General features: G+C 35.4%; 1 protein-coding gene across 1 annotated transcript in view; it reads left to right on the forward strand.

Moving 5' to 3' along the window:
* Positions 1 to 27,300, forward strand: part of pns (DENN domain containing pinstripe) — a 228,216-nt gene that overhangs the window by 115,703 nt on the left and 85,213 nt on the right. Inside the window, exons 13-14 of the mRNA XM_089094997.1 lie at positions 19,011 to 19,250; positions 26,697 to 26,862. Of these exons, the coding sequence (XP_088951123.1) occupies positions 19,011 to 19,250; positions 26,697 to 26,862 (406 nt within the window). The remainder of the gene's footprint in view (positions 1 to 19,010; positions 19,251 to 26,696; positions 26,863 to 27,300) is intronic.

A 27,300-nucleotide genomic window follows, 5' to 3' on the forward strand; every position in this document is an offset into this window, starting at 1 on the left:
AAGTTTCTGAAAACTGGGGATTATATTTAAGGAAAACTTTCCTTCTTATTTTCTTTAAATGCTTAACATTAGATATAAGTTTTCTCCACTCTAGAGCAGGTAATGGTGCTAAATAAAAGCATTTTTAATCGGCTCAGCCAGAATCACGTATGGTCCTTTATATGAATTGAACCTATATATTGACCTTTGACATGCAAACGACTCACAGAGACGTTACAGTAAAGTACATGTAGCTGAATAGAGCACTATTTAACACAAACTATATAGCATCATCTAGTTTAAGGTATAATAAACGCATATAATACATAAGTATAATGTAAATTATACTTAATTAAAGTTAATTTAGTTTTAATTTCTTGTCTGCAGGCTTGCTTTTGTGCTGAGCATTTGTCATGTTGCACTGAAGTATCTTGCAGTAGTCAGCCAACATTGTTGCACTCCATCGACACTGATAACGTCACTCCATCACCGAGACATCCTGATAAAAACGTTTGCCATTTCTATCACTGACAGAGCCTAGGTTCTCGGGAAAGAAGTTGAGATGTGATTCGAGGTGATGAATCTTCAGGGACGTGTTGCAACCCTTGAAGCTGTATGCACTTCGGCACAATTTTTATATAGTCAGTAAATTTAATATTTCCAAGGAAACTGGCTGTGACAGACTTGATTGCCAACCATGAATCTTTTCAGTACTGCTGAATAAGCCTTCAAAGCGACTGTCAGCAATGGTCTTCCTTATTTGTGGACCTATGAACACACCTCCTTTCACTTTCACATAACTTAACTTTTGAAACTTGTTGAATAGGTGTCTAAAAGCATCTGAATTGTTATCTAGTACTTTTACGTAAGTTCCTGATGAACCCTGCTTTATATGAACTTTAGGTAACTTTAGGTAAAAACTTTTTTACGCTCAACCAAGGGCACGCGAAGGATATTTTTACTACATGGCTGCACTTCATCTCTAGTTCTTGTCTCTGCTCTCCCACTCGCAAATAAAGCAGCAGTACTTGGCGTACCGTGTCTGTATTCCCATGAGAATAATTATTACTTTTAAATCACCAAAGATATTCCCGTTGTAATTGCGATAGTGGATTGCTTCAACAAGTAGTGACATGGTTTTGTATCCCTCTTTAGATCGCCAGGATATCCAACCGGTACTGGTGCACGTATATTCCCATTCTGTAATATAAAGCCTTCAAACTTGCCTTGGATGAATCGATAAACAGTCACCATGCTTCTGTGCTATTCCCTACACCGAGGCTTGACATAGGAAATTCGACGTCCTTGCAGTTGCATTTTGCCACATGTTCCAAAGAATTACACGAGTTCTTGTGTCTGTCTCGATATTTCGAAGTTCTTTTACCTAGTGATGGTTGATTAAATTATCTCAAACATGAACTAGGCCTTTGGTTAGTGTCAGGTCCTGTACAATATAACAAAGATCATCATTATTAATGAAATGAATATCTTCACCTGGATGGCGGTCAGAGTCTAAGTTGTTACTAGCAGATGAAGAACTTTCTTCTCGCGTTCTCTCAGCGACTCTGTATCCTGCAGGTGGCGTTGGCACTGGACAAATGACTAGATCATGTGGAACTGGCTTTGAAACTGAGTGAACATCTGGATATTTCACAGCTGCACAAGTTTTGTATGAGAAACCAGTGACATTTGTCAAACAGAAATAATAGACCGTGGTGTAGTTGCTTCACTCACAGTATTCCGTGCTGACAGTCAAGGGTCAATTGGTATCCGAATGACATATGTTTTTTTTTTCGCTTTCCTTACCTAACCCTGTGAGTTGCATGCACATGTCAAATAAATGAACAGTGGTGCCCACGACTTACCACTGTCGACCTTCGAATCAAAGTATAGTTCGTATGCTCTCCTCAGAAATTGTGTAGATGTCTTCTGATGGGCTTTGTTTGTGAGGTAGCCGCAAACATGGCAAACTAAAATCTGGTTAGAATAGTAAAACTCATATAATAACATAATAACTGAACATTTCTGATTAGAATTACAGTTTATATATTTTCATTGGGTGATAAAATTTCCGGGGGCCCTGAACTATACTCTCAATCAATAGGAAAATTGAACGTTGCATAAAAAAAAAAAATAAAAAAAAAAATACCAACGACGGAAGAATTCCAACGAAAGAGGATTAAAAAATATATGTCTTTGTCGATTTCTTGATAACCTGGCATAGTAGAGCAAAACAGTTTTCAGTATCCCCTGTTTAAAATAAAGTATGTTGGTCAAAAGACGTATGACCACTAATATTTAGGGTCATACGTCTTATATATGACTCATAAAATAGACCAAAGTAGGAGGCTTATTAATTTTCAAATCCATGAAGCTACGTCTTGCCTGAAACTGGAGAAAATTCTCCCTGATACGGAAAGACGAATTCTTATTTTTCATGATTAAAGACAACTTGTCATCCCATTCGCTTTGGGTTAAGTTTCCGCAGGTATGGGTTAATTTCTTTTTTGTGACTTTGACCTTTTGTTCACTGGCCCGATTGCATTGCGGGTTATATTGAGAAGGGATATCTTGCGACAATTTCTTGCACGTTTCTTTGGAAATTCTTAGTCGAAATTAGACCAGTGGTCACTCAAAACAGCCTCTGGGGGATTATCATTGGCAAAAGTGTTTCCTCCAAAAATGTAATAGCATTTTTAGCATTATGAGCGGGAACACTTTTAAGCACTACGTGACTGCTAAACTAATCGACTGCAACTATAATATGATGATTGCTTGAACTAGTTATCTTAAACCTAATGTTTTTACTCCACCCCCTCCCATACCATAAAAGGTACTCCTGGAACTATTGTTCTCCCAATAGGAGTGTTATTTTTCTGAACATTTGTGTGATTACAAAGGTTGCAATTGTTCACGAATTCTTTAGTTTTATTGCCATATTCCCAATAAAAAACCTTGTTAATGGTTTCCAAACGTTTCTTCCGAACCTTCTGTAAGTTGCAACCTTGAATGCCGAGAATAAGGTCTTTATGAAAAAACTTAAATATTCCTAAGATCACTCATTTGGTAAAATTAATCGAGGTTTTAAATCTTGCATGCATATTTTATTTGACCATCGTGAAGCATCCGAGACGTATTGAACTCGATATAAAACTCCGTTTATCCTATCAGCTCATTGGTGACTTGGTATAATCATGGAAGTAGAAGTGACCCTAAAGCTCGTGTCACGCACCCCTGCTGCCATCTACAATTTAGTTTAATGCTGACGGGACATAATTTATTCAAGGATTATCGATCGAGTCTAATGTGGGTGTGTCAAGGTCAATCGATCTGTTGTTGTTTGGCCACGTGCGAATGACATGAGGGGTGATTTACATAATCGATGGGGGAATTATTGATTCACGAGCGTGGGGATGACGGGACATAATTTATTCACGGATTATCGATCGAGTCTAATGTGTGTGTGTCAAGGTCAATCGATCTGTTGTTGTTTGGCCACGTGCGAATGACATTAGGGTGATTTACATAATCGATGGGGGAAATTATTGATTAACGAGCGTGGGGAATTATGAAACAATATGGTCATAGAGTCCCTAGGGGGAAAGATTACGTAATCGCTCAATGACCTCTTTTTCCAAGATCGATTTATTTGTTGTTTCTATGTGTAATAACTCGGGGGGGGCGAAGGTTGCACATGCGCATTGAATTCTAACGGGAACAATGTTATTGATCTAGGACTCGAGAGGGAGGTGAATTTCCGTGGATTTACATAATCGCTAGGGGAAATTATTGATTCACGAAGGGGGAATTAAGAAACAAACATGGCTTCATTGTTGTTTGGCTAACCTAACCTGTGAACTTGATTTACATACTCGATAGGGGAAATTATTGATTCACGATGGGTAAATTATGAAACAAACATGGTTTCATTGTTGTTTTGTTAGCTTAACCTGTGAACTTGATTTACATAATCGGCGGGGAAATTATTGATTCACGAAAGGGAGAATTAAGAAAAATTAAGGCTTCTTTAATCTTTAGGCCTGAGGGATTTATTTATTATTGTTGTTTTTGGACAAGTGCATGCCATAAACCACGTGGTGCTGTCACGAGTCAGAACACCTGTGCTATCGACCTCAATTCACCTATCGTGAATCAATAATTCCCCTTAGAAACAACAAATTAATTTCCCTTTCTTGACAGATCAATCAATCAATGACATCATCTGTCAGACTTTAAAAATTTTCGCCTAGAAACATTTCTCCAGGAATAGATCCAGGTCATTAATGTCTTTGCCTCGGGAACAGTTCTACTGGTCGAACTCCAAAGGATATTAATAACCAAAAGCCATGGAAACAATTAGGCAAGAAACATCTTAGCAATGAATTGTTTTAGCGTGCGAGAAGGTTTCCTATTAATTTGAAATGCGTTAGCACAGAGATGCCAATAACAAAGGAACACGCTGAATTTGCGTTTAGGGATTATTTGGGCGAAACCGTTTTAGACAGGTAATGGAACTATTTCGGCGAAACAGATAGAGACATTTTAAAAGAATATTTTTGAAGAGATTTTAGAAGAGAATTTAATGGTGAAACTCTGTGGTCGTTATAATACACAAGTTTCATTTGAACAGTGTTGTGAGGTCCTCTAACCCAACCCCAAAGGGTTCCCATCCTCATACCCCAACCCCGAAGGAAGCCCCCGGTCCTCAAAGGTCCACCGGGCTCCCAAAGGCCCTCCACCGGTCCCCAAATGTCCCCCAGGCCCCCAACTGCCCCCCGGACACTCAAAGGTCCCCCAAGCTCCCAAAGGGCCACCGGCACCCCCAAAGGCCCACCCCAGACCCTCAACGGCCATCCCCGGGCCCCCCAAAGGCCCATCGAGCTCCCAAAGGACCAACGGGGTCCCAAAGGCCATCCAACGGTCCCCAAATGTCACCCAGACACCCAAAGGCCCTCCCTGTGCCCCAAAGGCCCTCCCCCGACCACCCTCCTCCTCCTCCCACCTCCTCCTCCTCCCACCTCCTCCTCCTCCTCTTCCTCCTCCTCCCACCTCCTCCTCCTCCTCCTCCTCCTCCTCCTCCCACCTCCTTCCTCCTCCTCCTCCCTCCTCCTTCTACCTCCTCCTCCCACCTCCTCCTTCCTCCTCCTCCTCCCCTCCCCTCCCCCCATTCCCTCATCATTTTTTATACTTTTTTGTGCATTGAGACACAGAACGACCCCCTGCCCCCGGCCCCTCCCCCTCCAAAGGTCTGATTTTTTCAAAGTTCATTTTGAATTTCTTTCATTGAAATGCAAGAGTTGGAATATTTCAGTAGTGTTTGGTTGTGGTTTACCTTGTCACAGTTACATTTTCTTGATTTTTCAAAGTTCATTTTGAATTTCTTTCGTTGAAATGCAAGAGTTGGAATATTTCAGTAGTGTGATGTTGTAGTTTACCATGTCACAGTTACATTCCCTTAATTTTTCAAAGTTCATTTTGAATTTCTTTCGTTGAAATGCAAGAGTTGGAATATTTCACTAGTGTGATGTTGTAGTTTACCCTGTCACAGTTACATTCCCTTAATTTTTGATAGTACATTTTGAATTTCTTTCGTTGAAATGCAAGAGTTGGAATATTTCAGTAGTGTGTGGTTGAGGTTTACCATGTCACAGTTACATTTTCTTGATTTTTCAAAGTTCATTTTGAATTTCTTTCGTTGAAATGCAAGAGTTGGAATATTTCACTAGTGTGATGTTGTAGTTTACCATGTCACAGTTACATTCCCTTAATTTTTCAAAGTTCATTTTGAATTTCTTTCGTTGAAATGCAAGAGTTGGAATATTTCACTAGTGTGATGTTGTAGTTTAAAATGTCACAGTTACATTACCTTAATTTTTGATAGTCCATTTTGAATTTCTTTCGTTGAAATGCAAGAGTTGGAATATTTCACTAGTGTTTGGTTGCGGTTCACCTTGTCACAGTTACAATTTCTTGATTTTTGATAGTTTATTTTGAATTTCTTTCATTGAAATGCCAGAGTTGGAATATTTCAGTAGTGTTTGGTTGCGGTTTACCTTGTCACAGTTACATTCCCCTAATTTTTCAAAGTTCATTTTGAATTTCTTTCGATGAAATGCAAGAGTTGGAATATTTCACTAGTGTTTGGTTATGGTTTACATTGTCACAGTTACAGTCACTTAATTTTTCAAAGTTCATTTTGAATTTCTTTCATTGAAATGCAAGAGTTGGAATATTTCAGTAGTGTTTGGTTGCGGTTCACCTTGTCACAGTTACATTTTCTTGAATATTCAAAGTTCATTTTGAATTTCTTTCATTGAAATGCAAGAGTTGGAATATTTCAGTAGTGTTTGGTCGTGGTTTACCTTGTCACAATTACATTCCCTTAATTTTTCAAAGTTCATTTGAATTTCTTTCATTGAAATGCAAGAGTTGGAATATTTCAGTAGTGTTTGGTTGCGGTTTACCATGTCACAGTTACATTCCCTTTATTTTTCATATTTGATTTTGAATTTCTTTCGTTGAAATGCAAGAGTTGGAATATTTCAGTAGTGTTTGGTTGCGGTTCACCTTGTCACAGTTACATTTTCTTGATTTTTCAAAGTTCATTTTGAATTTCTTACATTGAAATTCAAGAGTTGGAATATTTCAGTAGTGTTTGGTCGTGGTTTACCTTGTCACAATTACATTCCCTTAATTTTTCAAAGTTCATTTGAATTTCTTTAGTTTTAATGAAAGAGTTGGAATATTTCAGTAGTGTTTGGTTGCGGTTTAACTTGTCACAGTTACATTCACTTAATTTTTCAAAGTTCATTTTGAATTTCTTTCGTTGAAATGCAAGAGTTGGAATATTTCACTAGTGTTTGGTTGTGGTTTACCTTGTCACAGTTACATTTTCCTGATTTTTCAAAGTTTATTTTGAATTTCTTTCATTGAAATGCAAGAGTTGGAATATTTCACTAGTGTTTGGTTGTGGTTTACCTTGTCACAGTTACATTTTCCTGATTTTTCAAAGTTTATTTTGAATTTCTTTCATTGAAATGCAAGAGTTGGAATATTTCAGTAGTGTTTGGTTGTGGTTTACCTAGTCACAGTTACATTTTCGTGATTTTTCAAAGTTCATTTTGAATTTCTTTCATTGAAATGCAAGAGTTGGAATATTTCAGTAGTGTGATGTTGTGGTTTACCTTGTCAAAGGTACATTTTCTTGATTTTTCAAAGTTCATATTGAATTTCTTTCGTTGAAATGCAAGAGTTGGAATATTTCAGTAGTGTTTGGTTGTGGTTTACCTTGTCACATTTACATTTTCTTGATTCTTCAATGTTCTTTTTGAATTTATTTATATGAAATTCAAGAGTTGGACTATTTAATAAGTTGGTGTTGGTTTTTTAAATTAACAAAGTTACATATTATTGGTTTTTCAAATTTTATTTGAATTTCATTAGTTTAAATGAAAGATTTGGAATATTTCATTAGTGTTGTCTTTTTTTCTCAATTTAAACTTTTAAATGTTCTTTATTTTTCAAAGTTCATTTGAATTTCTTTCATTGATATGCAAGAGTTGGAATATTTCAGTAGTGTTTGCTTGTGGGTTACCTTGTCACAGTTACATTTTCATGATTTTCAAAGTTCATTTTGAATTTATTTCATTGAAATGCAAGAGTTTTAATATTTCAGAATTTTTTGGTTGTTGTTTCAATTGTCACAGTTACATTTTCTTGATTTTTCAAAGTTCATTTTGAATTTCTTTCGTTGAAATACAAGAGTTTGAATATTTCAGTAGTGTGTTATTGTAGTTTACCCTGTCACAGTTACATTTTCTTGATTTTTCAAAGTTCATTTTGAATTTCTTTCGTTGAAATGCAAGAGTTGGAATATTTCAGTAGTGTGTTTGGTCGTGGTTTACCTTGTCACAGTTACATTTTCGTGATTTTTCAAAGTTCATTTTGAATTTCTTTCGTTGAAATGCAAGAGTTGGACTATTTCAGTAGTGTTTGGTCGTGGTTTACCTTGTCACAGTTACATTTTCTTGATTTTTAAAAGCTCATTTAGAATTTATTTAATTGAAAAGCAAGAGTTGGAATATTTCAGTAGTGTTTGGTCGTGGTTTACCTTGTCAAAGTTACATTTTCGTGATTTTTTAAAGTTCATTTGAATTTCTTCGTTGAAATGCAAGAGTTGGAATATTTCAGTAGTGTTTGGTTGTGGTTTACCTTTGTCACACTTACATTTTCATGATTTTTCAAAGTTCTTTTTGAATTTCTTTCGTTGAAATGCAAGAGTTGGAATATTTAATTAGTGTTTTATTGTGGTTTAACTTGTCACAGTTACATTTTCTTGATTTTTCAAAGTTCATTTTGAATTTCTTTCATTGAAATGCAAGAGTTGGAATATTTCAGTAGTGTTTGGTTGTGGTTTACCTTGTCACAATTACATTTTCTTGATTTTTCAAAGTTCATTTTGAATTTCTTTCGTTGAAATGCAAGAGTTGGAATATTTCAGTAGTGTATGGTTATGGTATACCTTGTCACAGTTACATTTTCTTGATTTTTCAATGTTCATTTTGAATTTCTTCGTTGAAATGCAAGAGTTGGAATATTTCAGTAGTGTTTGGTTGTGGTTTACCTTGTCACAGTTACATTTTCTTGATTTTTCAAAGTTTATTTGAATTTCTTACATTGAAATGCAAGAGTTGGAATATTTCAGTAGTGTGTTGTTGTGGTTTACCCTGTCAAAGTTACATTTTCTTGAATTTTCAAAGTTCATTTTGAATTTCTTTCATTGAAATGCAAGAGTTGGAATATTTCAGTAATGTTTGGTTGTTGTATTACTTGTATCATTTTAATTTTATTTTTTTGTAATTGATCATTTGAATGTCTTATGTTAAAATACAAGTGTTAGAAAGTTTCAGTATTGTTGGGTCATGTTATAACTTGTAAATTTAACAGTGACTTGATTATCAACCGATAAGATTGACGTTACTTAGTTGAACTGCAAGAGTTGGAATTTTTCAGTAGTGTTTGGTCGTGGTTTACCTTGTCAAAGATACATTTTCTTGATTTTTCAAAGTTCATTTTGAATTTCTTTCGTTGAAATGCAAGAGTTGGAATATTTCAGTAGAGTTTGGGTGTGGTTTAACTTTTCACAGTTACATTTTCATGATTTTTCAAAGTTAATTTTGAATTTCTTTCTTTGAAATTCAAGAGTTGGAATATTTCAGTAGTGTTTGGTTGTGGTTTAACTTGTCACAGTTACATTTTCTTGATTTTTCAAAGTTCATTTTGAATTTCTTTCGTTGAAAAGCAAGAGTTGGAATATTTCAGTAGTGTGTGGTTTTGGTTTAACTTGTCAAAGTTAAAGTTTCTTGATTTTTAAAAGTTAATTTTGAATTTCTTTCGTTGAAAAGCAAGAGTTGGAATATTTCAGTAGTGTTTACTTGTGGTTTACCTTGTCACAGTTACATTTTCTTGATTTTTTCAAAGTTCATTTGAATTTCTTTCGTTGAAATGCAAGAGTTGGAATATTTCAGTAGTGTCTGGTTATGGTTTACCTTGTCAAAGTTACATTTTCTTGATTTTTTCAAAGTTCATTTTGAATTTCTTTCGTTGAAATGCAAGAATTGGATTATTTCAGAAGTGTATGGTTATGGTTTACCTTGTCACAGTTACATTCTCTTGATTTTTCAAAGTTCATTTTGAATTTCTCTCGTTGAAATGCAAGAGTTGGATTATTTCAGAAGTGTTTGGTCGTGATTTACCATGTCACAGTTACATTTTCTTGATTTTTCAAAGTTCATTTTGAATTTCTTTCATTGAAATGCAAGAGTTGAACTAATTCAGTAGTGTTTGGTCTTGGTTTACCTTGTCACAGTTACATTTTCTTGATTTTTCACAGATCATTTTGAATTTCTTTCGTTGAAATGAAAGAGTTGGAATATTTTAGTAGTGTTTGCTTATGGGTTACCTTGTCACAGTTACATTTTCTTGATTTTTCAAAGATAATTTGAATTTATTTCGTTGAAATGCAGGAGATGGAATATTTCAGTAGTGTTTGGTTATGGTTTACCTTGTCACAGTTACATTTTCTTGATTTTTCAAAGTTCAATTTGAATTTATTTCTTTGAAGTGCAAGAGTTGGAATATTTCAGTAGTGTTTGGTTATGGTTTACCTTGTCACAGTTACATTTTCTCGATTTTTCAAATTCATTTTGAATTTATATCGTTGAAATGCAAGAGTTGGAGTATTTCAGTAGTGTTTGGTTGTCGTTTACCATGTCACAGTTACATATTCTTGATTATTCAAACTTCATTTTGAATTTCTGTCTTTGAAATTCTAGAGTTTGAATATTTGATGTTTGGGTTGGTATTGTTTACCTTGTCACAGTTAAATTTTATTGAATTGTTAAAGATCATTTTTGAATTTATTTCGTAGACTTTAACTAGGGGGAATCTTTAAATAGTGGATGGTTGTGTGTGAAATTTTCATAGGTACAAACAGGTAGAAACATGTACACACATGTGCTTATCATGAGTGCTCATGATAAGTTAACCTAACCCTTTCCGGTGAGTATGGTTAGGTTAGACTAGATTCAGTTAGGTTAGATTAGACTAGGTTAGGTTAGCCTACGTACGCTTCACTTAGGTTAGCTTAGGTTAGGTGAGAGACATTTGAAAAGTTAGGTGTATGATTAGGTTAGGTTAGGTTAGATTAGGCCAGGTTAGGTTAGTTAGGTTAGGCTAGGTTAGCCTACGTACGCGCGCGTACGTAGGCTAACCTAGCCTAACCTAAATTAACCTAACCTGGCCTAATCTAACCTAACCTAACCTAATCAAACACCTAACTTTTCGCATGTCTCTCACCTCACCTAAGCTAACCTCAGTGAAGCGTACGTAGGCTAACCTAACCTAGTCTAATCTAACCAAACTGAATCTAGTCTAACCTAACCATACTCACCGGAAAAGGTTAGGTTAACTTATCATGAGCACTCATGATAAGCACATGTGTGTACATGTGTATACATGTGTGTACATGTGACAAGGTAAACCACAACCATACACTAGTGAAATATTCCAACTCTTGCATTTCAACCAAAGAAATTCAAAAATGAACTTTGAAAAATCATGAAAATGTAACTGTGACAAGGTAAACCAAATCCAAACACTACTGAAACATTCCAACTCTTGCATTTCAAAGAAAGAAATTCAAAATAAAGTTTGAAAAATCAAGAAAATGTGACTGTGACAAGGTAAACGAAAACCAACCACTAATTAAATATTCCAACTCTTGCATTTCAACTATATAAATTAAAAATGAATTTGAAAAATCTATAATATGTAACTGTGACAAGGTAAACCATAACCAAACACTACTGAAATATTCCAACTCTTGCAATTCAAAGAAATAAATTCAAAATTAACTTTGAAAAATCAATAAAGTGTAACTGTTACAAGTTAAACCAGAAACAAACACTACTGAAATATTCCATCTCCTGCTTTTCAACTAAAGAAATTAAAATGATCTTTTAAAAATCGAGAAAATTTAACTGTGACAAGGTAAACCATAAGCAAACACTACTTAAATATTCCAACTCTTGCTTTTCAACGAAAGAAATTCAAAATGAGCTGTGAAAAATCAAGAAAATGTAACTGTGACAATTTAAAACACGACCAAACACTACTGAATTAGTTCAACTCTTTCATTTCAATGAAAGAAATTCAAAATGAACTTTGAAAAATCAAGAAAATGTAAATGTGACAAGGTAAATCACGACCAAACACTTCTGAAATAATCCAACTCTTGCATTTCAATGAAAGAAATTCAAAATGAAATTTGAAAAATCAAGAGAATGTAAATGTGACAAGGTAAACCATAAACAGACACTTATGAAATAATCCAATTCATGCATTTCAACGAAAGAAATTAAAAATGAACTTTGAAAAAATCAAGAAAATGTAACTGTGACAAGTTAAACCATAACAATACACTACTTAAATATTCCAACTCTTGCATTTCAACGAAAGAAATTCAAATGAAATTTTAAAAAATCAAGAAAATGTAACTGTGACAAGTTAAACCACAAGTAAACACTACTGAAATATTCCAACTCTTGCTTTTAAACTAAAGAAATTAAAAATTAACTTTGAAAAATCAAGAAAATGTAACTTTGACAAGGTAAACCAAAACCAAACACTACTGAAATATTACAACTCTTGCATTTAAACGAAAGAAATTAAAAATGAACTTTGAAAAATCAAGAAAATGTAACTTTGACAAGTTAAACCACAACCAAACTCTACTTAAATATACCAACTCTTTCATTTCAACGAAAGAATTTCAAAATTAACTTTTAAAAATCAAGAAAATGTAACTGTGACAAGTTAAACCACAACCAAACGCTACTGAAATATTCCAACTCTTGCATTTCAACGAAAGAAATTCAAAATGAACTTTTAAAAATCAATAAAATGTATCTGTGACAAGTTAAACCACAACCATACACTACTGAAATATTCCAACTCTTGCATTTCAACGAATGAAATTCATAATGAACTTTGAAAAATCATGAAAATGTAACTTTGACAAGGTATACCCTAACCATACACCACTGAAATATTCCAACTCTTGCATTTCAACGTAAGAAATTCAAAATGAACTTTGAAAAATCAAGAAAATGTAACTGTGACAAGGTAAACCACAACCAAACACTACTGAAATATTCCAACTCTTGAATTTCAATTAAATAAATTCAAAATGAACTTTGAAAAATCAAGAAAATGTAACTGTGACATGGTAAACCACAACCAAACACTACTGAAATATTCCAACTCTTGCATTTCAATGTAAGAAATTCAAAATAAAATTTTAAAAATAATGAAAATGTAACTGTTACAAGGTAAACCACAACAAAACAATATTGAAATATTCCAACTCTTGCATTTCAACGAAAGAAATTCATAATGAACTTTGAAAAATCATGAAAATGTAACTGTGACAAGGTCTACCATAACCATACACTACTGAAATATTCCAACTCTTGCATTTCAACGAAAGAAATTCAAAATGAACTTTGAAAAATCAAGAAAATGTAACTGTGACAAGGTAAACCACAACCAAACACTACTGAAATATTCCAACTCTTGCATTTCAATGAAAGAAATTCAAAATGAACTTTGAAAAATCAAGAAAATGTAACTGTGACAAGGTAAACCACAATCAAACACTACTGAAATATTCCAACTCTTGCATTTCAACGAAAGAAATTCAAAATGAACTTTGAAAAATCAAGAAAATGTAAGTGTGACAAGGTAAACCACAACCAAACACTACTTAAATATTCCAACTCTTGCATTTCAACTAAATAAATTAAAATGAACTTTAAAAAATCACGAAAATGTAACTTTGACAATGTAAACCACTATCAAACACTACTGAAATATTCCAACTCTTGCTTTTCAATGAAAGAAATTCGAAATGAGCTTTGAAAAATCAAGAAAATGTAACTGTGACAAGGTAAACCACGACCAAACACTACTGAAATAGTCCAACTCTTGCATTTCAACGAAAGAAATTCAAAATGAACTTTGAAAAATCACGAAAATGTAACTGTGACAAGGTAAACCACGACCAAACACTACTGAAATATTCCAACTCTTTCTTTTCAATGTAAGAAATTCTAAATGAGCTTTGAAAAATCAAGAAAATGTAACTGTGACAGGGTAAACTACTATAAAACACTACTGAAATATTCCAACTCTTGTATTTCAACGAAAGAAATTCAAAATGAACTTTTAAAAATCAAGAAAATGTAACTGTGACAATGGAACCAACAACCAAACACATCTGAAATATTCCAGCTCTTGTATTTCAAGGAAAGAAATTAAAAATTAACTTTGAAAATCAAGAAAATGTAACTGTGACAAGGTAACCCACAAGCAAACACTACTGAAATATTACAACTCTTGCATTTCAACGAAAGAAATTCAAATGAAATTTGAAAAACCAAGAAAATGTAACTGTGACACGGTAACCAACAAGCAAACACTACTGAAATATTTCAACTCTTGCATTTCAACGAAAGAAATTCAAAATGAACTTTGAAAAATCATGAAAATGTAGCTCTGACAAGGTAAACCACAACAAAACACTACTGAAATATTCCAACTCTTGCATTTCAACGAATGAAATTCAAAAAGAACTTTGAAGAATCAAGAAAATGTAACTGTGACAAGGTAAACCACAACCAAACACTACTGAAATATTCCAACTCTTGCATTTCAATGAAAGAAATTCAAAATGAACTTTGAAAAATCAAGAAAATGTAACTGTGACAAGGTAAACCACAACATCACACTACTGAAATATTCCAACTCTTGCATTTCAATGTAAGAAATTCAAAATAAACTTTGAAAAATCAAGAAAATGTAACTTTGACAAGGTAAACCACAACCAAACACTACTGAAATATTCCAACTCTTGCATTTCAATGAAAGAAATTCAAAATAAACTTTGAAAAATCAGGAAAATGTAACTGTGACATGGTAAACCACAACCAAACACTAGTGAAATATTCCAACTCTTGCATTTCAATGAAAGAAATTCAAAATAAACTTTGAAAAATCATGAAAATGTAACTGTGACATGGTAAACCACAACCAAACACTAGTGAAATATTCCAACTCTTGCATTTCAACGAAAGAAATTCAAAATGAACTTTGAAAAATTAAGTGAATGTACCTGTGACAAGGTAAACCGCAACCAAACACTACTGAAATATTCCAACTCTTGCATTTCAACGAAATAAATTCAAATGAACTTTGAAAAATTAAGGGAATGTAACTGTGACAAGGTAAACCACGACCAAACACTACTGAAATATTCCAACTCTTGCATTTCAAAGAAAGAAATACAAAATGAAATTTTAAAAATCAAGAAAATGTAACTGTGACAAGGTAAACCGCAACCAAACACTAGTGAAATATTCCAACTCTTGCATTTCAAAGAAAGAAATTCAAAATGAACTTTGAAAAATTAAGGGAATGTAACTGTGACAAGGTAAACCGCAACTAAACACTACTGAAATATTCCAACTCTTGCATTTCAACGAAATAAATTCAAATTAACTTTGAAAAATTAAGGGAATGTAACTGTGACAAGGTAAACCTCGACCAAACACTACTGAAATATTCCAACTCTTTCATTTCAATGAAATAAATTCAAAATGAACTATGAAAAATAAAGATAATGTAACTGTGACAAGTTGAACAGCAACCAAACACTAGTGAAATATTACAACTCTTGCATTTCAACGAAAGAAATTAAAAATGAACTTTGAAAAATTAAGGGAATGTAACTGTAACAAGGTAAACCACAACCAAACACTAGTGAAATATTACAACTCTTGAATTTCATCGAAAGAAATTCAAAATGAACTTTGAAAAATAAAGTGAATGTAACTGTGACAAGGTAAACCGCAACCAAACACTACTGAAATATTCCAACTCTTGCATTTCAACGAAAGAAATTCAAAATGAACTTTGAAAAATCAAGAAAATGTAACTGTGACAAGGTAAACCACGACCAAACACTACTGAAATATTCCAACTCTTGCATTACAATGAAAGAAATTCAAAACGAACTTTGAAAAATCAAGAAAATGTAACTGTGAAAAGGTAAACCGCAACCAAACACTACTGAAATATTCCAACTCTTGCATTTCAACGAAAGAAATTCAAAATGAACTATCAAAAATTAAGGGGATGTAACTGTGACAGGGTAAACTACAACATCACACTAGTGAAATATTCCAACTCTTGCATTTCAACGAAAGAAATTCAAAATGAACTTTGAAAAATTAAGGGAATGTAACTGTGACATGGTAAACTACAACATCACACTACTGAAATATTCCAACTCTTGCATTTCAACGAAAGAAATTCAAAATGAACTTTGAAAAATCAAGAAAATGTAACTGTGACATGGTAGACCGCAACCAAACACTACTGAAATATTCCAACTCTTGCATTACAACGAAAGAAATGCAAAATGGACTATCAAAAATTAATGGAATGTAACTGTGACAGGGTAAACTACAACAACACACTAGTGAAATATTCCAACTCTTGCATTTCAACGAAAGAAATTCAAAATGAACTTTGAAAAATTAAGGGAATGTAACTGTGACATGGTAAACTACAACATCACACTACTGAAATATTCCAACTCTTGCATTTCAACGAAAGAAATTCAAAATGAACTTTGAAAAATCAAGAAAATGTAACTGTGACAAGGTAAACCACAACCAAACACTACTGAAATATTCCAACTCTTGCATTTCAATGAAAGAAATTCAAAATGAACTTTGAAAAAATCAGACCTTTGGAGGGGGGAGGGGCCGGGGGCAGGGGGTCGTTCTGTGTCTCAATGCACAAAAAAGTATAAAAAATGATGAGGGAATGGGGGGGGGGGAAGGGGAGGGGAGGAGGAGGAGGAAGGAGGAGGTAGAAGGAGGAGGGAGGAGGAGGAGGAAGGAGGTGGGAGGAGGAGGAGAAGGAGGTGGGAGGAGGAGGAGGGGGGTCGGGGGAGGGCCTTTGGGGCACAGGGAGGGCCTTTGGGGCACAGGGAGGGCCTTTGGGTGTCTGGGTGACATTTGGGGACCGGTGGATGGCCTTTGGGACCCCGTTGGTCCTTTAGGAGCTCGATGGGCCTTTGGGGGGCCCGGGGATGGCCGTTGAGGGTCTGGGGTGGGCCTTTGGGGGTGCCGGTGGCCCTTTGGGAGCTTGGGGGACCTTTGAGTGTCCGGGGGGCAGTTGGGGGCCTGGGGGACATTTGGGGACCGGTGGAGGGCCTTTGGGAGCCCGGTGGACCTTTGAGGACCGGGGGCTTCCTTCGGGGTTGGGGTATGAGGATTGGAACCCTTTGGGGTTGGGTTAGAGGACCTCACAACACTGTTCAAATGAAACTTGTGTATTATAACGACCACAGAGTTTCACCATTAAATTCTCTTCTAAAATCTCTTCAAAAATATTCTTTTAAAATGTCTCTATCTGTTTCGCCGAAATAGTTCCATTACCTGTCTAAAACGGTTTCGCCCAAATAATCCCTAAACGCAAATTCAGCGTGTTCCGTTGTTATTGGCATCTCTGTGCTAATGCATTTCAAATTAATAGGAAACCTTCTCGCACGCTAAAACAATTCATCGCTAAGATGTTTCTTGCCTAATTGTTTCCATGGCTTTTGGTTATTAATATCCTTTGGAGTTCGACCAGTAGAACTGTTCCCGAGGCAAAGACATTAATGACCTGGATCTATTCCTGGAGAAATGTTTCTAGGCGAAAATTTTTAAAGTCTGACAGATGATGTCATTGATTGATTGATCTGTCAAGAAAGGGAAATTAATTTGTTGTTTCTAAGGGGAATTATTGATTCACGATAGGTGAATTGAGGTCGACAGCACAGGTGTTCTGACTCGTGACAGCACCACGTGGTTTCTGGCATGCACTTGTCCAAAAACAACAATAATAAATAAATCCCTCAGGCCTAAAGATTAAAGAAGCCTTAATGTTTCTTAATTCCCTCTTCGTGAATTAACAATTTCCCCGCCGATTATGTAAATCAATTTCTCAGGTTAGGCTAGCCAAACAACAATGAAGCCATTTTTGTTTCATATTTTCCTCTTCATGAATCAATAAGGTCCCCTAGCGATTATTTAAATCAATTTCTCTGGGTATGCTAGCCAAAAAACAATGAAGCCATTATTGTTTCTTAATTCCCCCCTTCGTGACTTAATAATATACCCTAGCGATTCTGTAAATCAACTGAACTTCACTTCCCCCGCGAGTCCTAGATCAATAACAGTGTTCCCGTGAGAATTCAATGCGCATGTGCAACCTTCGCCCCCGAGTTATTACACATAGAAACAACAAATAAATCGATCTTGGAAAAAGAGGTCATTGAGCGATTACGTAATCTTTCCCCCTAGGGACTCTAAGACCATATTGTTTCATAATTCCCCACGCTCGTGAATCAATAATTTCCCAATTGATTATGTAAATCACCCCTCATGTCATTCGCACGTGGTCAAACAAAAACAGATCGATTGACCTTGACCCACCCCCATTAGTCTCTATCTATAATCTTTTTATAAATTATGCCCCGTCATCCCCACGCTCGTGAATCAATAATTCCACCATTGAGTATGTAAATCACCCCTCAAGTCCTTCGCACGTGACCCAACAATAACTTATCGATTGACCTTGACACACCCACATTAGACTCGATCGATAATCCTTGAATAAATTATGTCCCGTCAGCATTAAACTAAATTGTAGATGGCAGCAGGGGTGCGTGACACGAGCTTTAGGGTCACTTCTACTCATGGAGCAATACTTAAAATTTTTCTAACCCATCCGAGATTGGAGGTTCAAACATGCGTATGAATAATTCTGCTTTCGCGCTGTCACTTTCGGTGGCTCTGCTGTAACTACTTCCAATTTCGAGTCCCCAGGAAAAGTAGCTACGCCTGAGGCAGAATTTGTTAGTAGGGAGCACTAAAAAGAGTCGGGCAAATCCGTCAGCACACCAAACTCTTTCAAATAATTAATAACAATTACTAACTCAGGACAATATTTAATAAGTGACTTTTTTTTGTGCTAGAACATAAACTAACAATCCCTAATATTCCCTCAGCCTTTTCTTGACAAAGGGTTGCCCCTACTCCGACTGTGGAGCAATCCACAAAATAAGGAATTTTTATTTAAATCAGTCATATGAGTTGTCATTTCACTCTCTTGTCTTGTAATTTATCCAGTTAATCTAAGCCAAAAATTCAAATTCATGGGTTCCAGCCATTCCGAAATCTGGTTCTTTTTTAAAATGCTTTGTTAATAGAGCAATTAGCCTTTTTTTTGCTTTTTTTGTCTCTAATATATACAAACACGTCTGTAAATAGAAATCATTACCTGTTAATATTTTGCTCCTGATATGAAATAAGTCTCTTGAATATCAACAGATACTAGATTCCCTCCTTTATTTACAGGTGTCACCATCGTGATAGTGTTGTCAGGATGACAACTTATGATCTCCAGAGTGCAGTTAAAGACTCGGAAAAATCGTTGGAGAAGCGAATCGCCACGATTGATTTGATTGTACCACAAATCACAGAACTCCTAAGTGAAGATGCTCTTAGAGATAGCTTGGCTGCTGGAAAATTGGAAAACATTGTTGGTATTCCGTTCCCACAGCTGAATGGAAAGATATTAAACAAGGAACCTCATAGGTAAATACATGTGACTATTGTTTATCCTCTTTGAGTAATTGGCAGTAATGCATTATCAGACGTGTACGTTGCTGAAATTGGAGTTGAGAACGTATCAAGATTTTTCTGAAGGGGTAGGTTTAAAATGCTAAAATGTTTATTTTTTAGGCCACAAGTTCTCTTCTTTTTTTCGCTGTTTCTTTTTTAATGATCCATAAGTCCTTTTTTTTCATCAGTTACAGCTCTTTTTTGTTACCAATTTTGCTAATTAATAAGGGGAGATAACAATGTGGGTAATATAAGGGAAACAACAATGTGAGGCGAATAAAACATGGATGAAAAATAATACTAGTACTAGACAATACGACAAGTGTTTTTTGCCGTTTTAAAATAGTAATGTTGTTTGAACTCTTGTTTAAAATCAAAATTTTACTAATCTGTATTCTTGGGTTCTGAGCGGTCTAAAAAATGCCATACTCTTTCTTATGGAGTAATCGTTTTAAAAGTTCAAATCTCTATCTAGTTTCATATCTTTACTATTATCGCTACTACTATTAGCATTAACAACACCACAGCCAGGCTTAATCATGATTGCAGCGTACATGATTGCAGCGATACAACCTGTAAAAGAACGAAGTCGAGCCAATAGTAGCCGAAAATTTAAAATACGTTTTAGAAAAAAAAATGTCGAATGAGAAAGAATCGCCATTTGAACCTGATTCAGAAAGGTTACTGTTATCTCTGCTGATCTTATTGGTAAAAGTTTATTGCGAAAACAAATTATAGAAATTTCGAAATCTAGTGTAAGCTACCCTTGCCAAAAGTAAACGAAATGCTAAAAAATAAACTTGGGTAGCAATATATGCATCAAAAGAATTTGCTTTTTATAGTGAATACTTAAAAAAAATTCTAAAGAAAAGTATATAGCCAAAATAAAACCCGAAACGGGTAGACATATAGTCACATAATAATTCAATCTGAAAACGAACAGTGATTGCTTTGAATATTTAAATGAAACCTAAAGCAAACTAAAATGAATAATCACATAAAATAAAATAACAGATACTACTTAGGATGAATAGATGAAACTTAAAATGAACAGATATCAAAATGAATCCCCGAGTCAAATTGTAAACGAATAGAAATCGCCACAAGTACCAGAGACCCTCGCTGGAAGGTCACGCAGCACATAGACCCTCGAAGGGCCAAGGGAAAATATTTTTAGCCCCTCGCCCCCTATCGAGAATTCAAAGCCCCTCGCTTCTCCCTCGTCTAACACTTCCAAACAAAATTTCAATTCCATCCCTCAACCCGTTCCCAAAATTTTACTGATATGCTATTTTAATAAGGGGATATGCATAGTGTATTTTGATATACCTCAATTCCTTCTTCACGTATAATTTCAGGTCTACCTCCCCTCTCCTCCAAAACCCAATGAAAGTTTCAACTTGATCCCACAAGGCTTTGCTGAAATGCTGCAGATATGCTATTTTGAATACCTGGGTACATTTTGTGTCTTGAATATACATCGCTAATTTACCATGACTAGATACTAGTCACACAGGGACTTATAGTGTAAAACTTTTAGGTAGATTGGAGATAAGAAATGTGGAGCTCTCCTTCCCCTGCTCCCTTCCCAAGTCAAAACTCGATGTCCACCATGCCCCCTTCCCACGCTTCCTGAAATCTTAACCTTGATCCCACCCCCAAGCCGCTCTAGAGATATTATGAACACGCTATTTTGATAACCTACACGCATGTAGTGCCTTTTCTTCTTCATGGTGATCGCTCTTTGTCCCCTAGATTTGAAATTTTAAATCTACTTGCCCCCCTCGCCACCCCCAAACACCATCTGGAAGTGTTAACTTGATTTTGCAGGCAATATATTTTGAGAATTCAGGTGTATGTAACGTCTCTTGACTTATTCAGATACTTGGGAAACTGTATTTGCCAAAAAAAAAATCCCTAAAAGTTCCAAGCTGATCGTAGAACTGGCTTTACTTGTCCGTCTATTCTACTAAGACCTGCATGTGAATAATGTGTAACCTATACAATAAAACCATTGCCTTTAGGACGATGGGGTCAGGTTGATCTTGGGCGCATAATTAACCTTTCAATTATCCTGATACATAAGAGAGGGAAGATTACTTCCCTCCAGTCACTTTTAAGGGCACTATAACTTTCAATTTGCTATCGTTTGTGCCCCCTTTCAAGTTTGTACAACCTCAACCTCCATTCTAAGTGGTTGGCAAGAAAAAAATGCAGAGGAGGTACATGACTTTACTAATGCAACACTAATGTGCTGACTAATGATCTAAATACGTATAATGATTTTTGTTGACAGCTACCCATAAAATGTTATTAGGATAATACAATTTATATGATTCTAGAAAAGGGACCCCCCCCCCAAAAAAAAAAGATAGGGGGGATCTTGATAAGAGTCACACATTAAATTCAGCGTGCCCAATAATTCTGCCTCGGGGATTTCAAGTTACTACATATAAAACAAAATTATGCGTTTCCCGAGAAAGTTGGTCAAGGACTTGTGTTTGTTTATTTTTATAACACAAGTCCTTTTTCATTTTAGGTATTTGATCCTCCCTTGAAAATCTAGATATCAAGACATGTACAATAATGTTGCGTATTTCAGATTCCTCCTCCCCGCCCTTCTTTCTTTCTAAAGGTGGTTCGCATCTTTTTTCGGAGTAATTTTTACTATCGTGGCTTTTTGATGCCAAAGTTGACCTTTAGCATAAATAGCTGTGGGCAGAGGGCCGTGGTAGCATCCATCTTATGTAGGATTAAATAAAAAACAAGTTTTTTCAAGTGAAAGTAAGGAGCAACATTAAAACTTAAAACGAACAGTAATTATTACGTATATGAAGGGGGTTGCCCCCTCCGCTTCATCTCGCACTTACGCTTAAGTTCTTTGGTACTTTTTAAAAAGCGTCTTATTGCACTAATTAAACGGCCCTTGTGTTTCATGAGTCATTCTTAAAGAATTGGGACACAATTCAAACTTTGGCGTAAAGAGTGAGGTGTTGAGGAGGGAAAACCCCCTTCATATAAGTAATAGTAAGATTTTAATGTCGTTCCTTACTTTCAGTTGAAAAAACTTGTTTTTTTATTTAATTTCTGATTTTTTTTTTAAATAATGCCAGGAAATCGGGCCCCACCTCCACGGAGAAACCCCCTCCCCTCGGAAATTTTCTCTGGATAATTCAATCCCGGTGAAAATATACTCCAAATAATTACTCTTAACCACTCCGCGCGTAAAATTGAGAAGAAAAATAGTAAGTAAGACATATAAAAAGAGTTTTTTATAAGAATTCTGGCAAATTTCCGCAGTGTATAATTTTCCCTGACAAGTTCACTCCCTGGAAACTTCCCTCCCCATGGAAAACTCCCCCATGGAAAAACCCCCTGTAAAAATTTTGACCCCCCCCCCCACCCGAAAATGTATGCATGCATCCCAATAACAAATACTATGCGTAAACAATGGGCAAATTTCATAACTTAAAGACCTTTCCCCTGGGCTGTGTGTGTGTGGGAGGGGGGGGGGGGTCATGTATTACCCAAATGCATAGTTATTGGGCCTTTCAACTATGATGAACAAAATGGCTATATCTGAATGTTGAGCAGACGGCTTTTGGAAACCGAGAGACGGGAGAGGGGCCTAGTGGCCGACCAATTTTTGGTAACTTAAAAAGGGCACTAGAACTTTTAATTTTCGTTCGAATGAACCCTCTCCCGATATTTCAGGAGCACTGGGTCGATACGGTCACCCGTGGGGAAAACATACAAAATTCCACATTTTTGCAGATAGGAGCTTGAAACCTATCCAGTAGGGCTCTCTGATACGCTGAATCTGACGGTGGGATTTTCGTTAAGATCACTTAACTTTTAGGGGGTGTTTTTCTCTTTTTTCGAAAATCAGGAAAATTTTCTCAGCCTCGTAACCTTTGATGGGTCAGACTAAACTTTATGAATCTTATATATTTGAAATCGATTTAAAAGACGATTCTTTTGATATATCTATCGGTATCAAAATTCCGTTTTTTAGAGTTTCGGTTTCTATTGAGCCGAGTCGCTCCATATTTACAGTTCGTTACCACGAACTGTTAGACTAAAGCGGTTGAAATTGAAAATATAAGTAACGGCTTTTTTCTATGGAAGTAAAGAGTAATATTAAAACGTAACACTAGCAGAAATTATTCTGTGTATGAGGGCGCTCCCGTCTCCCTTAAGCCCTCCCCCCACTCTTCACGCTAAAGTTGACCACATGCTTTATTAAGGGATAATTACTTTCTGTAATGAGTTAAGAGCTTAAAAAAAAGAATGGGTTGCTTCAAAGTGCTCCAAAAATAAATGGACTGCGATTATACGCATACAAATTTTGATGCTGTAATTATTGAGTCAAGATCCATTGGCACCCCAATTTATACGCTTTTAATTGATGTAGAAGGAGTTTTTGACGGTATTTTGCATGCATCCACTCCTTCAGCCCTTATTAGTGGTTGGACTCCTCTCTCTCTCTCTCTCTCTCTCTCTCTCTCTCTCTCTCTCTCTCTCTCTCTCTCTCTCTCTCTCTCTCTCTCTCTCCTCTCTGGTTAGAGTTCTTGGATCTCGGTACTGGGAGTTAAGGACAAATATTTTTGCACCTTCTCTTGTATTTTTTTTCTATATAATTTCTATTGGTCGAGGAGTCAGACAATGTGGAAGTTTATCCCCTTATATTTTAATTAATGATTGGCGGAGTGTCTTCATTTTTTGTCTACAACTCTTTTTTCTAGGGGTGGGATGTGTCTTTTATTATTTATTTAATACCAAATGCGGTGAGCTCTACAATGCCGATGATATTATTTTGGCTCAATGCTGATTCATTATAAATCTAATCTAATTAAGAATAAATTCTCTTTCTAGTTGTAATGTTAAGGGGTTTTATCTGTATACCGATCGCGCCAACTGCGCTGTTGTTTTCTTATTACTTTTCTTATTTTATTATATATCCCTTTCTAAACTTCCTCTACCGGACTAAGATTATCTATGGTTATAGCCTAGCTACTATACTAAAGATTTTTTTTTGGTTTTTCTACAACTAACACTGATGACTCCTACATTTCCAACTGCATCAAACATTATCATGGGAAATGTTTTATGTGGTTGGGACTATTCTACTACGAGAATAGTATACGATATATACATATACGATATATATATATACATATATATATATGAACGGCTTAAAGCATATAATAATATGTTACATTCACTGGTGATCATTAAAACATTTTCACTGGGTTTGTTCGTTACATAATTCTGATAATAAGTTATCGAAGTTGTTTTTCAAAACTATTTTTTTTCAAAACTATCAAAATTTTAAATGTGTAAATTCAAACGTGATTCACCACCTTACTTGTCTTTTGGCGCACTCACTCTTTCTGTTGTAACTTATGGTCCTTCACTCTTTTCATCTTGGAAAAAAAATTCTAAACATTTGAAATAGAGTTTCTTCGGAGAACGCTTTGAGCACGGCTATGTTCATCTTGGACGAAGAGCTTTCTCTAATTGTCAAACGAGAAATGATACTTCCAGGCATTAGTGTGTGGAATTTTGATATCATAGTTCATTCTCACCTGCTGTTTTTGGATAGTTCATAACGTGCCTTCTCGTTAAGGGGTTGAACACTGTGACTGCGTTGATAATAGATGGTTTGATTTTCTTCTCAGCATATCGTTCTTGGGATATTTTAAAGTACATAGAGAATATAATTCTCGTATAAGATTGTTTGTTTGTGCACTTGGGGATTAAGTTCTCTTATAAAATTGTTCGTGCATGGCTTGAATCTATTAGCTTTTGCGCTGATTCCTTGGTTAATCACAGGAGAATTGATGTTTGTATTTGGAATGGGTCGACAACAAACTTTAGCGACTCCTTCAACATATTGTCTTTAACTTGTGTGAGGAGTAAATTGTCACTGAGGGGTTAGTCACTGGGGTTAATTTTGGTTTCTGTAATTCAGTGGTTGATTTCTAGGTTTACTTTCTAGGACTTATATCTTAACATTTACGGGAAAACATAAAGAGGAACTATCTATATTCGTTAATAGGAAGAGTATGGGGTCTGAGGCGTGATCGAAAGGAATTTAATGCACGAATCTTAGACACTTACACAATTATGGCTAATCTATTATCACAAGTATATAATAATGTAGTTCACTTGTTCCTAAAGATTATCAAGGGTGATATTTATGTACTTATATCTTGCACTGGTCGATGGGGTTCTCAGGATTGATGTGTTTATATAGTTCGATAATGCACTGGATACTCAGATTTCAAATAATGGAAACAACAACAAAGAAAAATATTATTAGGGCTGTACATTGGTTTGTCAGGCTGGGTGTATTGTCAACCATTTTGTTGACAAGGAGTCTAAAATTATGATTTTAATGGTAGGTGACCCAAAAGGTGTTGGCCAAATGGTAGGTGACGACACCAAAGCAAAAAAGTGTTTGCTTTGGTGTCGTTGACACATTAATGATTCTGTAATTTTGCATTGGCTGAAAGTTTGAGCGATATGTCGTGCCCCAAAATGGCTTGCGTGAGTCTATAAAACTGTAAATGTCATTAAAAAAAGCGTCTTTTGAGATAAGATACTATTCTATTTTTAAAAATGAAAAGACAAGCCCCAAAAGAGCCAAATTTGCTTTTTACATCAAGCACATAAAATTTAAAAACTTAGAACATCAATACACTGCGTCTAAATAAGAGGCAAGACCATATTACAATAATTTATTTGAATATATGAATAAACAACATACACAAATTAAATATCAAAGCTTGCGATCGCATGGCAATGGGGAATTTTCTTTCAGGATTATTCATTGCAAAATACAGTTTCGCAATTTTTGCCTTCTGTTCCATCGAAAAATGCTCATAGTGGTCCATCTTGGTATCATATAATACAAGTCTTTTGTGTTAATCGCCTGATAAAGGAAAAAAATTCTCTAGAAAATATAATTCTTCATTTCGGCTGCCAACGCTACTTTTTTTTTACTATTAATTAACATTCAATACAATTATTTATCAAACTTATAAGCTAACTATATTAAAATTTACATGACCTATGTCGACTGAACCAAAAACAAAAGTATATACAAAACTACAACTACAACTTTTGTGAAAAGTCTCAAACACAATGAGCCAATTGTCATTTTTGGGGATGAACAATATAAACTGAAATTCAAACTTGTGGTTTTCATTCAACTAACTCTAAGCTTGATTATTCGAGTAGTAAACTTTCTCTCTCCCTCCCTCTCCCCCTATCTCTATCTCTCTCCCTCCCGCTCTCTTTCTGTCCCTCTCTCTCTTTATTTATTTCTTTTCTCTCTCTCTCTCTTTCTTTCTCTCTCTCTCTTACTCACTCACTCTTTCTTTCTTTCACTTAATATCGCTCCGTCTCACGTAGAAAACGTAAAAGTGGCGGACGACGAAGAATGGTAGGCACCATGGAAGAGGGTTCAATGCCAGAAACAGTTTCTTCTTCACGCTCCGAGGCTGTTGAAGTTCCAAATGAATTTCAGCTTCAACAACCATCTACTGCCAATTGGAATTTTGTACAGCAACTGTTGAAGGTACGCATCGAATAACTTTAATGGTGCTTATAATTCATTTTGACTAAGAAAATTGTGAATTTTTTTCAGGTAACAATGGGAGATGGAAAAGGTAATGAAAAACATTTATATACATATATATGTTCCTTTATTTAGTTTCTTAAGAGGAACTAAAAGAAAAATAACTGGTATTAATCTGGGTTCTAGGCGTTTACCCTCTCCCCCCGGAAAATAGCCCTCGGAAAAAAACCGCGAAATATATTCCCCGGAAAATACCCTCCCGCCACCGCGGAAAATACCCCCCCTCCCGTGTAAAAATAAGGTTTTTCGAGTTTGAGAATTTTATTTGACTTTTTTTAGTTTCGTTGAGAAGTGCTACGGAAAGGGAAAAAGGGGAATTCACACACCAGAGGTATCTTAAAAACTTAGAAAAAAAATATGTTTTTGCTGAAAAGACTT

This window comes from Artemia sp. Qi Xiang Cuo, chromosome 9, assembly GCF_049724085.1.
Source record: "Artemia sp. Qi Xiang Cuo chromosome 9, ASM4972408v1, whole genome shotgun sequence".
NCBI classification, from domain to species: Eukaryota; Metazoa; Arthropoda; class Branchiopoda; order Anostraca; family Artemiidae; genus Artemia; species Artemia sp. Qi Xiang Cuo.